Source organism: Monocercomonoides exilis (genome assembly GCF_001643675.1).
Source record: "Monocercomonoides exilis strain PA203 chromosome Unknown scaffold22-1379369, whole genome shotgun sequence".
Lineage (NCBI taxonomy): Eukaryota > Preaxostyla > Oxymonadida > Polymastigidae > Monocercomonoides > Monocercomonoides exilis.
Window position 1 is genome coordinate 1,288,924 of NW_027150567.1, and position 13,987 is coordinate 1,302,910.

Genomic DNA, 13,987 nt, shown 5'->3' on the forward strand with positions numbered 1-13,987 from the left:
AGATGTTTGTTTTTGTTTCGTTATATTTCTTTCTTTCTTTCTTTCTATTTTGACATTTTTTTATTTCCGTATTGCGATAAGCATAAAAGACGAATTGCTTTTTGTTATTGTACTTCTCCTTTTGAAAAATAAAAATTGTTGATTGTTTTGCGTTTTGCGTTTTGCGTTTTATAAATATGTTTATTTTGAAGTGATTATGTGCTTTTTATTCAGACCATTTATCAGAAGTGATTGTGGTGTCTGTATTTCGCGATATACACATATTTATATTTTATCCTTCTTTTATCTTCGAAATTCATCTATATATTGGAAATGTTTTATTATAATTTTCTTTATATTCATCATATTTTTCATACCAAAATAAAACAATGAACAATATCAATTGGACATAATAATTTATGCAGCGGTAAGTGAAAAACATAATCAAAGTTACCAAACAGTTTTATTTCTTGGAGTGCTCTCGTTTTTTTCTGATCTTTTTTTCCACCTTCATAAATTCGAGATGGCTTGGTCTTCGTTGAAGTCAATAATGGTGAAATAATTCAACGTTTTATTCATGCATTTTTGAGTTACAATTGATTTTCTTTTTTAAAATTCAACGCTTTTTTACAAAAAATCTCAATGCTTCAAATCAAATGGAACGTTGATTTTTTTTTAATGTTTTCATTATCAAACGAACCTTTCCCTTTTCGATTGTTTGAGTTTGAGTGAAGTTCAGAGCAGCAATTCGTCACGTATTAAGTTGGTTTGTTTGAATCGAATGTGTTTCACCCCAAACAGAATGTCGAACACAAAAAACGAAAAAGAAAAGAAAAGTTCATCACTTTCGATAGACTTTCATTCTTTTAGAGAATTTCTTTTTTTCTTTTCTCTTTTTCCCCATTTCGAAAAAGTTTAAAAAAAGATTTTCAACAAAATTATAACAAGTGTTTGTTTCGCTCTTGCGAAATGAAAAAAAAAAGAAAAAAAAAAGAAAAAAAAGAAAGAAAAGAAAAGAAAGAAAAAAATAAAATAAAACTGTTGAGTTACAAAATTTAAGGTGTTTCATTTAATAAAGCATTCACTAAATATTCTGAAATATAAACAATAATTCTCCATAATCATTTTTGCTCATAAAATCCAATATATCTTTCAAAAGCTTGCAACGATATCTTCATATCCTTCTTCTTCCATCTTTTCAAAAACCATCTTTTTCATTTCATTTCTTTTTGTTTCTTCCGTTCCATCATCTTCCTCTTTTTTCAATTTTTCTGCAACATTCAAAAAAAAATCCAAGCAACGCAATACCACATTTAAATCCAATATGGGTTGCTGCATCCCCTCCAAAACAGCATCAACTGCACCTTCTTTCAACAATGAATCAATTTTCACAGCTCTGTTAAATGCTGTTACTGATAAAGAACGAATGCATTGATCGCTAATTTCTCTGAATTTGTCCTTTGCTGCTCGAAATAACTGAACAATGCTGCATATTAGATCAGCATATTCTTCAGTCCACAATTCGCATGAGGATAAGTAAATTTCCAATGTTTGGAACCATTTCATCAAAAGTTTCTCTTCTTTCGTTTCTTTTCCTCGTTCCTCATCTTTCTTCTTCCAATTCACACAATTTGACAGCTCTTCTAGTTCTCTTCTTGTCTCTCTCACAAAATGCAGCTCATTCACCATTACCATTTCCAAACTTTGTTCAAAGAACAATCTTTTTATTAAAAACTGCCACAGTGACTGATAGGCAAGCCGTGTCAGGTTGCGATGTTCTTGATGATATTTGATGATTTCTTTGATTTCAGTAAAATACAGCTCTTTTTCCACAAACTAATAAAAAAAGAAGGAAAAATTTTAACATTATCAAAAAGAGAACAAAAACGCCACACATCATATTTCCCAAAATTGCACAAAGCCAATAAAGCCATTTCCACTTCTTTCTGTGCTTCTTCGCTTTTTTCCTTGTTTAATGCAGCTTTCAGAAGGCAAGGAACACAAATTGAAATTAATTCGGGTAGGAAGCCGTAACTTTGCGAAATATAGCATTCGCAAAGATCAACCAAAAGCTTTTCGTTCTTTTTTTCTTTTTTTGCATCATCTTCAACAATTATCTTTTCAAATCTTTGGTTCAAGGAAGAAATTTTAAAGCTCTCCAAAGAAATATCTCTTAATAAATTGTAATGCCCAACATGCTTCAACAACAAAACAACATTCTCTGTCGAAAATTTCTTTTCTTCAATCATTTTGCATATTTTGTCGAACAGTTTTTCTGAAAAAACAGATCTGTATTCTCTTTTACTCATTTCATCAATAATTTCATTCATCACTTCGATTTTCTGTTTCTGTTCATCGCTGGTGCAATGCTCCAGCTCAGAAAATAATTCTTCAAAAATCACAAAAAATATTTTGTGTTTTGAAAGTTTCATCAAAACAAAAAAATACGCAAACTCAAAAACTTCTCAGTTTTGTTCATCATCTGCGTTCTTTCTTCATACTTTTCATTATCGCGTACACTCATTCTGCTTATTGTAAATAATATTCAAAATAAGGGGTGGAGCTTGATAAGAAACAAAAAAATTGAAAATTCAAACATTGTTGATTATCTTGCAATATAACAAAGATCTCAGTACAAACTATTTTTCTTTTGCTATATGAAAAGAAGTGAAAAATTAAATGCAAAGAAGTCTCAGGATTGGCTTTCTGAGTGCAAAAATGGAAATCTTTTTTCTTTTGATCTAACCAACATAAATTAATTAATCTCATGATAATCATTGTGTTTGATTTTGAGGGAAAATAACACACTTTTTGGTTTGAAATTGAGTATGAATATAGCACAGAAACGGAAATAGGTATAAGAAAGAATGAAAACACAAAATCAAATTTCAAAAAAAAAATATCTTTTTTGAAGATAAATGAAACAGATTCAGATTGAAAAAAATGGAAACAAATGTTCGCATGCTCAATGAATTTTGTTGTTTTTTTCTTTCTTTCTTTTGTAATTTTCAGTTTTCATTCAAGATGATACTTCAGATTTGTGAAGGAAAAAAGGCGAAAAACCAAAAACCAAAATGAATTGACGATTCAATTTTAATGTCAGTCAAAAAGTGAAACGAAATGGCAAAATGGATTTGCAGCGAAATGAATAAATAAGAAAATTCTTGAAGGTCATCCAACATCAAGGATGGCAGAACAAATGATTGGTGGATCGATGGCTATGATCAAAAATGACATTTTTCTTTGGGATTTTTTTTTTCGCTTTTCACATTAAAAAGCCATTTGATTTCAATTGAATGATGATCAGATGAGAAATGTCGCAAAGGAAGCTGTACAGTGAGAAGAATTCCAGAAGCAGAAGAATTCAACAATTCCTTCAATTGTTCATCAAAAACACAGAAGAAAAGAATCAGAGAGTTCTGCTGCTCTGCCAAAAGAATGAAGAGAGCGGAAAAGAATTCCAATTCAATGTCCAAATATTTTTTTTGCACACATTTTTTCTTTTAGAAGCTAATAAGAAACTCAATTTGGACTTCACGATCACGCCCAATCGCAATGAATTAAAATGTGGATGAATAAATCTTTTTGAATGTCTCTTCAATCTTTTCTTTTTCTCTTTGTCAAAAAGCACCACAGGCATCAAGAAAAAAGCTTGTCTTTTCAAAAATTTCTCATCTGACACTCTCGGAATGTTTCATTTACTTCATTAAGTTATTTGCATTGTATACTATTTTGCTCTCATGTTTTTCAACTTTTGAAATCGCATTGATAAGAAAATGACCATCTCAACAAAGGCAATTGCTTGTTCCAATATCAGAATGCACAATCTGAAATCTTCTGTTTGAAACATAAATGGAAAGAACTCTTCAATTTTCTTCATTCATTTTGTGCGATATTGACATGATTATCTGAATGATATTCGCATTGATTCATCATCATCACCACCTCCTTCTTCCAATCCAAAATTAAACGCATTTTCAAGAAATAAAAAAAGCGATTGCCCATTGCTTCATTTCACAAGATAATGACGAGCTTTTGAGGCTGATTGGCTTTTCCAATGTGAATGTGGATGTTGTGTTTGCATCACAGTAAGAACTGTTGTCTGATACAAATTTTCGTTTGAATGAGTTTCTTGTTTCAATTGAAGCATGGTTTTTTTCTCCTTTCTCAGCATATTCAGTTTTATCCACTTCTTCAATCAAAATACTGAGATAAAAAGCGAAGAAAGTGACTGGAGGTGAAAGGTCATCCCCATCATCCACTGCTCCTGCAATTGAACCTTCAGAAGTCTCGACAGTGAAGGGATCAGACATGAAGGCGGTATGGATGAAGGACATCAATAGACGGATGTGGATTGTTGTTCCCGAAGAAACTGGGGTGCATGCAAATCACATGAAGTTGTGACCAAGATCGCTGTAGATGTTATGGGGATATGTTATCACTTGGTCTTCTGTACGTTTCGAGAGCAATATGAACATACGATTTGTGGAGCTTTCAAAGATGCTTTCAGTTAGGCCGGTGACACTTCTTCTTTTGCTTGCAGCATTTATGGGAACGAATTCTTAGAGCATTTGATCTTTTCAGTAGCAGATGAGAATTCGCTCACTTTGATCCACTATCTGTATGATTTGCAGCTGCAACCGTGTGAGATAATGTTCCTTGTGCAGGGATTGTCGAAGTGGGAGCGTGTGGTGGTGAAGCTGGAAGATGAAGTGATGAGGAAAAGAATGGCAATGCGCAAAGCGGAAGAGATAATGGAGAAGGAACTGTCAGAGGCTGTGTTGAGGATATATGACGTTGTTATTTCGCTCAGTATGATTTTGAAAGATGTTCTGGAGGAACGAGAAGAAGCAGAGAAAGGGGAAGGAAATGAGGGAAAAAAACTGACCTAATGTGGCAAAGAAATTCTTTTTAAAGAATAAAATCAAATTTGGGAAAGTTCGGAAAAGAAAGGAAGCCGTTGTTCGTTGAGAAGTTCATTTGAAGAATAAGAAGAATGGAGAGTGGATATTGGTTTGATAAAGGTACAAAGTGGTCATCATTTCACAAAAAATAAACTCATTTGCATTTTGCATCCATTTGTTATTTTATAGAGAATATGAAAACAGGTGAAAGTTAATTAGCAGCATAAGAAGCATATTTAAGCAGAGATTCACAAAAACATGAAAATGTTATCAAACTTGATTCTGTTCTATCGTCCACCTCAATAACTTCGTGCAAAATAAATCAAGAACAAGAGAGATCTCTTTATTAATCAAAGAGAGAACAAGGATCGAAAAATGTTTTTGGAATAAGGGTTTATTGGACAGATAAATGAAATCAAACTTCTTCTCTAAAACTAACGCAATACTTAAATAATGCAAAAAATGGTAAAAATAAAGATATTTCCCTCATCACTAATAAAAAACAATAGTTTTTTATTCAACCGAAAATTAAATTCTATTGTAGAGCGAAAAAAGTTGTATAATCAAAGCAAATAATCATGAAAAATTCAATTTTAAAAGAAAACCTTTTGTGGAAAGTTCAGAATAAAATAATGTTTAAATAAAAAATTTATCAAACAATTTAATTAAAATACCTATGATTTTTCGCAACTTCATTATTGTGACTTTTGTAACAAAAAGAAAAATAAACATTTGTTTTGGGCGATTATTTTAACTTTTCCAAAAAAATTGTGGTGTTGCATTAAACAATAAGGAAAAATCATTATTATATGTAACTGAATTTTCATTTGTTAACTTTATCACATTCTTCAGATGATTTTCAGTTTGATTCAAACCGCACTTTGGATTAGGTTTCATTTGAATAAAGGATATGTTGATCTGTTGTGATTTAGAAAAGTGAGCATCAAACAGAATGTTTTTTCTTTTTGCTTATTTCCTTACTATTTCATTGGCATGCACGCAAAAAATAAATAATGCAACATTGACAGAAGTTTTGGTAGAACGCAGTGAGACAGGTTTTGCTCCGAAATAATGAGTTTGATCTTAAATTATGGGTGGTTTGAGTGAAAAACTTCGCCCTCCCCAATGACGTGGAAAAAAGGGCGAGATGAAAAAACAAAACAATAACATTAAGAATTAATAATAATAATAAAATAATGCATTGTCCGCTTCACTTCACCACCGACTTCGCCTTTTGCCATGGTCTCGAAGACCAGAGGGCAGGGAACATTGCCCCTCGGAGCTCCCTCCTGCAGGCTGTGCAGGGATCCGGTGAGGCGAAAATTAAAAACGGAGCAGAAAGAAAAACCACTCTCGCTTTCGCGAGGCGTGGAAAAGAAAACTGCGTGTATTATGCTCTGCCTCCCACTCTTCTGCTGCATCAGCAGAGCAGCCCCAATCATCACACACTGCATATTTAATATTCAATTCTTCTCTGTAAAAACAATACTAATCTTGTAAAGGAGTAGGATCATGCTTGAACTATTTATTTGTTTCCATGTTTCTCTAAACAGGTTCTAGGTGCACTTGATATCTCTGGACGGATTATCTCTTTCTATCTCCTCTGCTATCTCGCCACTTTTTTCTCGTCCTATTCATCACTCTGTGTCTCTCTCTCATCTCGCACCCAGCCGCTCTGAGTCTCTCCATCCGCGTTAGTATTTTTTCGGAGCAAAACCTGTCTCACTGCGTTCTATCAATTCGCAATAGAGCGAATATCCGAACGCAAGGAGCAGGTTTGCTCCTCAATAATGAGTCTTGAAAACCCTCGTTCTCTTCTCTCCTCTGATCTTACACCCTCTTGCCTAGCACCTTGTCGTGCGGCGGATGAACAGAGGGACTGCGGATGAAGGTGCGGCCTCTATTCCTACTCCCTCCCCCTCTTGCGCTGTTTTCGGGGGGTTCTCGATCGGGTCTTCCGTACTTGAGCGGGCATAATAATTTGTCCTATGCTTCTCTCTTCGCGTTTCCTCCGATCGGTCTCGAGTTTCTTCTGCAAGGCAGGTTGTCTGCCCTTTGCCAGCTCCATGATGCTGCGGGGAATTATGGAAGGTGTCTCATCACACCTGGTGGGTTGTGTTATGTCGTCCTCATGATGCGAACTCTTCTCTCGAGTCGGCCCTCGTCTCTTCGAATTCCTTCTCTCGCTCGTCTCCGCTTCTCCCCCGGATTGTGATGTTTCTTCAGGTAATTCCTTAGTTTCAGATTCTGTATTCTCAACTGAAATTTCTTTTTCCTTGCTGTCCTTCTCCGACTTTCCTCCCTTCTCTGCCAGGGGTACTGGGCCACCGATTGTCTCCAGGATCCATCTCGTGTCCTGAACTGGTAACACGGTGTAATACTCCTGGGCTACTCTAGAGCCTGGCGCCCATCTCGCGTACGCATTGATTGCTTTCCAATCTGCAGCTTGTTGTCTTGCTAAGTGCGTTATCACAGCGTGTCTTATCGAGTACGAGGTAAATGTGTCGGGTATTCCGTTCTCTCTCAGGACAGCCACTAGTTCTTCCTTAATCCTCTGCAAATTTGCAGGTTGCCTCTCTCTGATATCGAATCACACACGTTCGTCTCTAAGGGTTGTCTTTGTATAATCCATCCAACGTTGGAGCACAACAACCGCATCGATACGTGGGTTTGGATGCTTATTTATAATAACCTTAACAGTCTCTCCCCCTGATGTCTTTGTTTGTACTTGTGTCTGGACTAGATTCTCTTTAAATATCGTTGTCCCTCTTCTCATCCTCTCCAGCTCTGCTGGTCTTAACGCACCAAATATCATAGTTAAAATGAGAGCCCTCCTTTGGAGGGTCTGTGGGTCTTTCATATCATGAGTGGCTTCTGCCCATTTCGTGATGATTGTCAAGTCCCACATCGATTTGGATCGATTGCCTCTTCTTGGTTTCTCCCCCACATAGGTTTTAAGAAATATCTCTATGTCTTTCACGTCAACCTTAGTCTTCCTGAAGAGGTTAATAGAATCCAGTACCTTCCGTACTGTCTGATTTATCACTCCGCTTGAGAGGTTTGTATTCGAGAGTGTTTCGATGAACTCTGCCATAATCCATTTAGCATCTTTCGTTGTGAGGGGGTCAGTGTCATCCATGCTCTCTCTATCTAGAAATTGCTTGAATCTTCGCAGGGCTCTCCACGTATCTCTCTCACTCTTCTGATTTCTAAGTATTGCTGCTGCTATGTCTTTTGCTCCAACGTGTTCTCCCCATGTTAAGAAGAGGTCTCTCCCCTGAATATTCTCTTCTCCAGTATAACGCTTATTACCTCTCCTGGGGGTAATTTCCAGCCTTCCCTTCTCATCTTCGTTCCCGGTATCATGCACTCCTGAAAGGTCCCCAGGGTCCTTGTCAAATACCCAGGCTGCAGTAGCGGGGTCCAGGTCTGCCCCCGCCAGGCTGGCAGAATCAGAATCGTCAGATTCCTCTGAGCTTCGTTCATCTTCTCTTTCATCACTCGTCCAATGTTTCTCAGGAACGGGTGGACTAGGACTATGTCGTCTTCTGGTGTTCCTTTCTCTCTCTTCCTTCTCATGGAGGATAGTCTCCAAGTACTTCCGCAGGGCACCGGCGCAATCTGTTCTGAAATTGTATCTAGTGTTCTCGGTGCGATTGTCTGTAATATCTCTGCGACTCCCCCCCCCCCCCCCCCCTCTGTGCGTCGTCCGGCTTTTTCGCCATCCGGCTGAGTGCATCTGCTTCCGTGTTCTGTTCTCCCGGGAGATGTTCCGTTTGTATCGTAATGTCCAGGCTGTTCAGTTTCTTCTCCAATGCTCTCAGTGTTGGAATGAGCGATGGTGCTCCCCTTTTCTTCTGGATTGTCCATCTCGTGGACATGTTGTCTGTCTTCAGACGAATATGATCTATCTTCTGTTCTTTCAGCCATGCTCCTTTCCTTTCCAAAGTCCTCAACACTGCTCTGGACTCCTTCTCGTTTATCGCTAATGCGCTCTCCTGGAGGGTCCAACTCCCGTGGACATATATCTTCTCCTCTTTGTTCTCTGTTGGTATTGTTAATACTGCACCCCATCCCAGCTCTGACGCATCCGTTGTCAGCTCTGCTGGTCTGTTCCTTCTCTTCAGACTCCTTGGTCTGTTCTCTCGCAGAGTTTTCCTCCAATGTGTTAATTCTCCTAACATCATTGGGTTGGGTATCACTGTCCCGCTCCAGCCTCCGCGGGCTATTGCCTGCCTCAGTATGTATTGCATGCGTTTCATCCACAAGCTTGCTGGTGGGTGCTGTAACCTCACGAAATTTAACCTCCCGAGGAGTGCTGCTAAATCCCTCGTCTTTTGTATTCTCCTCTTCTTTGCATGTGCTATCCACTTTAGCACATCCTCCAGGAGCAGCACTCTCTTCCTTTCTTGGAGCGTCACGTCCATCTTCTCTGAGTTCCAACTCCATCCCAAAAACTCCACGCTCCTTGCGGGTTCTAGCTTCAGCTTCTCCTCCGACAGTATCCAGCCCAGATTTCTCAGGAACTGGGCTATCTCCTGTGAGATCGATCTCAAAGCATCCCTGTCTGGGTGCATGAGGAGGATGTCGTCCAGATATATCACCAGCTTTACCTTCCAATGTTCTCTGATATATGACGCTGCCCGTCTCATTATCTTCGTGAATACTCTGGGCGCGTCCTTTGCTCCAAATGGCATCCCCACGTAAGTGTAGCATTGCTTTTGGAAGCTGAAGCACAGAAAGGGACTGAACTGCTCGTCCACTTTGACATGTTGATAAGCACTCGATATGTCGAGCGTAGTCATCCAATCGTTCTCCTCCAGGAGTTCCACAACTGTCTCCTGGGAATCCATCTTGAAGTGTTTCCCTAGCACTTCCTCGTTTAAAATTCTGCAATCCAGAATCTTCCTCCACTTTCCGTTCTTGTTTATTACCATGAATGTCGGGTTGAACCACTTCACCTCCGACTCCTGCACGGGCTTCACCACTCCGTCCTTCAATTCCTCCTCCATGAGGGATAAATAATTGTTCGTCATTTTTGTCGTACCCCGAAACTCCTGTTTGTGTTTTCTTTCCTCGAGTGAGATTGGGGATTGGGGATCTTTCCATCGGGCTTTTATACCACGGCTCACAAGTTTGTCTCCCCCAATCTTCCTCCACTCGCTCAGCCTGTTCACCAGTCTCCCAGGAAGTGGCTCCTTCGGTAGTCCCACTGCTACGCAACTCCCCACTTCTGGTGTCCTTAGACCAGTCTGGATCTGTGCGGTCTCTTTCCCTTCGAGAGTATCTGCAGTAGCAATCTTCCAGCTCTCCTCCAGGACGCTCCCAATTAGGGACTCGATAACAGTCCCAGAAGCTCTCAAGGCTCTCTTCACTACCTCCCTCTCAAGTTCCTGATCGTTCATCTGTACTGTCCCGTGGGGATATACGGAGTCTTCCTCTGTGTTTTCTCTCCCTGTTCCCATCTCGCAATCTATCGAGCTGTCTATCTCAATCCTCTTCTTTTGGTCGGAAGGGCTCAATGCCTCTTCGCTGTTCTCGCAAGCTTTCACGGGTTCCGCCTCTGTGATTGTCTGTCGATTGAATGGGAATACTTGTTGTGTTGTCACTCTTTCGGGAATAAACAACTTTCTGTCTATCTCTGTCTCGCGGCAAAGCACGGTTCTCTCTTCTCTTTCTGTCTCTTCTAAGCCCATTGGCTCGATCCAGTTGCTGTTCCTGTTGCTGATTCTCCCTGTATCCTCGGGGGAGCTGGAGGAAGGGGGACTGTGAACAAGGGCGCTCTCCCAGCTGTAGCTGGGGCCTGTTGTGGTCGAGCTTGTGTTGACCTTTTTCTCTGTTTGAAATTTGAGAAGCTCCCTTCGAAACCTTGCTTCTGGAATTGTCTGTAGGCAAAACCTTGAGCGTTTCTGCCTGTGCTGTACCTCCCTGAGCGCCCGCCCCTGACTGGGGCGAGGCCGAAGGTTGTGGAAGAAACGGGGGATGCTCCATACCCTGGAGCGTCCCCCCCTGGACGAAAAAAGCTGGTGCTATCCACCAGTCTCCTGAAACTCTCTGGGATGTCCTTGGACATTCCCCCGTCCAGAAAACACTTCACATTCTCCCAGCTTGACTGAGGGATAACTTTCAGCAAGTTTATGCGGCTAATACAGTCTGCTATTAGGGCGTACGCGCAAAAGAGCCCCCTCAGTCGCTCTTTCTCTTCTTCCTCTAGGCGCGTCTTTTTCAATTCTCTTGTAGTGAGGGCTGCAATCGCCTTCGCGGCTTCCAACCCCGATTCCAGGGCGGGCTGAAGCAGCTCGATAACCCGAGCGGCTTCTGGAGAGTCTTTTCTTCCCTCAGCAGTGACCCCCGTCACTGCTAAGGCGTTCCAACTGATGTCAGTGTGTCTTGTAAAAAGTTCTTCTCCGTCTCCGGGATAAAAGTGTTCAGGATATCATCATTTATTCTGATAGATACGGCTTTGCAAAAGTCCATGAATCTCTTCAGTTCTCCTGCTTGTCTCCTAGGCGTTAACCATTCGTCTGGGAAAATTCCCAAGAAATCTTCGGATCTATCTTGCTCTTCTTCCCGCTTTTCTGTGTTTTCGGAATCGCTCTCGCTGGTTTCTACATCGTCCCATTTCTTCATCTGGTTACGTCCTCGACTGCCCCTCAATCGCTGTCTGTGTCTTTTCTTTGCGATCATCTCTGTGTCATCAGATTCGGACTCAGATTCGCTTGATCTCGATAGAGATCTTCCTCTTGGTCGTTCCCTCTTCGTCTTTCTCATTGGTAATATTCCTACTGCTCCCGAGCGACTCGGAACTGCTCGGCTTCTCGCCATTTCCTCAATCAAATTTTCTACTCTTGAAAGTCTAATTGCAAGATCAAATCCTCTGTCCTCGCTGTCACTGGTTTCCATTCTAACAGGATCTTGTGTCATTATTACTGCGGACAATGGTGTGTAAGAAAGGTTTATCTGTTAGCGAAGTTTGATCTTAAACCACCCATAATTTAAGATCAAACTCATTATTGAGGAGCAAACCTGCTCCTTGCGTTCGGATATTCGCTCTATTGCGAATTCGTAAAGCAAAGCGGAGATGACAGTAACAGCGGAACTGCGATCGGTCAGGAAAAGAAATCATCAAAAGGTGCATATGCTCAATTGGGATATAACAATTCATGTGAGATTTATGTTGTTAATGATGATTCTCCACTAATTTCAGAGGAAATCACACTGAGCAAGGAACAAGGAATAACAATTGAAGGAGTCAATGCAAATGGAGATGAAAATTCAGAAGTTGCAATTGATTGCAATGTCAATGTACCAACGCAATCAATCAGGTCAGCTCTATTCACGTGTTATGGAATTATTGAATTCAAATATTTAGCATTCAGATTTTCAATGACAAAACATTATTGGCCCAGGTTAATCTATTCAGGAACAAAATCCTTGAAAATAAGCAACTGCCAATTTGTCAGAGTTGGATCAACGTTTCAAGGAGGAACTACATCAAATGAAGGAGCATTCTATTCTGTAGCATCTTATCTTGTTGAAGTGAATGGTGGAAAAGTCATAATGAATTCAGTGAAATGCACAGATGAAACATCATTTGTCACATTTTCAAATTCTCTGTTTTGGTTTTACGGACCAGAGGAAGTGAAATTGAATGAAGTGGAGATCAGCAAAGTGAATGTTGTTGATGCCTCGGCAATCAACATTGATGAAATAGGTTTTGCTGTAAAAAATATAACAATAGAGGGATTGAATATTCAAGAAGTGAATTCAAAAGATGGACATGTAGCTGGTTTATATATTTATTTAAATTCAGCTGGATCAACAGTGTCCATTGGAAGGACGAGCAAATGCACATTCAAGTCATGCTCCGCATCAAACGGATATTCTGGCGCTATTTATCTTGATATGAAACAGACAATGTTTCACCTGAAACTTCCAGCTGCATTCAACTTGGATATCGACAACTCAAATACAGCAAAGTCGAGCACAACATCAATTTTCATTATGGCACCAGATGTTAAAGCTTTTTGTGAGCAGGAAGACTCCTTTGAGTTTGCAAACGAATACGACGAATCAGCTGCTGGATGGATTATGGGGGCTAAAGACGAAGATTCAGATCCAGTTGATTTGTTCGAAAAGTTCATGAAATCTAGGCAAGAAAAACAAAAAGAAGAAGCCCAAAAGAAAAAAGCAGGGACAATTGTTGCAATTGTAGTGCCAATTGTTGTCGTTGTGGTTGTTGCCGTTGTTGTGGTTGTTGTTGTAATCATCGTTGTCAGGAAAAGGAAATCAAAAAGTGGTTAGGAAAAGCAACAGGAACAGGATATGAGCAGTATTGGAAGCAAAAAAAAAACACGATTCTATTATTCGTCATGTTTGATAACCATCAATATTTTTGATTTTGTATTTCCATTTGTAGTCATCTTTAACTCATTTTTGCAAATGGGTTCTCTTTTTTGTTTTCTTTTTGATTTGTTCTCCAATTCAATAATGTATTTCATCCAAAAGCCCACATCACTTGATTTAAAAAAGAACTTATATTGGGCAATGAAAATGAAAAACAAGATGGAAAATGGCTGATCATTCACAAGGACACAACTCTAACAATTGCATTTTTTCGAGCTTTTTTTCTTAAGTTCTATTACAATTTCAATTCCATTTCGTTTTTGAGATGGAACTTCACTCAATTGTGAAAAAGAATATCATTTGTTTGAAAAAGATTGATAAATTGTCTGGACAATGTTCAATAGTAAGCTCTGTTTCATCAGGCTTCAGAGTTCCTCTGAAGATTGTGGTATTTGTCTTATCTTCACAAATAATGCATTCATATTTTGAATGGATTCATCAAAGGTTAATTCATAACATTTGGACACAATCACAGAAGAATTCAAGAAAATTTCACCAAGTTGAACTTGCATTATCGTCAAGTCAAACCACCTGTCAGTCAAGAAAATTCTCATATAATATCTCAAGAAAAAACCTAAGAACAAAAGTATTTTCGTTTATTCAAAATCGAGATTGCCACCATTTCCACAACAATTGGATTTTTCAATTAATATCAGATTGAAAGAAATTAAAATCAATCGGAATTCTTGCAAGTGTGA

The 13,987-nt window shown here is 39.2% G+C and overlaps 2 protein-coding genes across 2 annotated transcripts; one reads left to right on the top strand and one right to left on the bottom strand.

Annotated features, from left to right (window-relative positions):
* Positions 1–6,513: 6,513 nt before the first annotated feature.
* Positions 6,514–11,708, bottom strand: MONOS_1875 (uncharacterized protein; the record flags this gene model as incomplete). The annotated part of the gene is made up of 7 exons (XM_067871754.1): positions 6,514–6,615; positions 6,847–7,340; positions 7,482–8,326; positions 8,407–9,940; positions 10,006–10,719; positions 10,782–11,257; positions 11,401–11,708. 7 exons carry the CDS (start codon positions 11,706–11,708, stop codon positions 6,514–6,516), a joined length of 4,473 nt encoding a protein of 1,490 aa, XP_067727653.1.
* Positions 11,709–11,821: 113 nt separating this feature from the next.
* Positions 11,822–13,187, top strand: MONOS_1876 (uncharacterized protein; the record flags this gene model as incomplete). The annotated part of the gene is made up of 4 exons (XM_067871755.1): positions 11,822–11,854; positions 11,955–12,208; positions 12,347–12,597; positions 12,697–13,187. 4 exons carry the CDS (start codon positions 11,822–11,824, stop codon positions 13,185–13,187), a joined length of 1,029 nt encoding a protein of 342 aa, XP_067727654.1.
* Between the last annotated feature and the right edge of the window lie 800 nt (positions 13,188–13,987).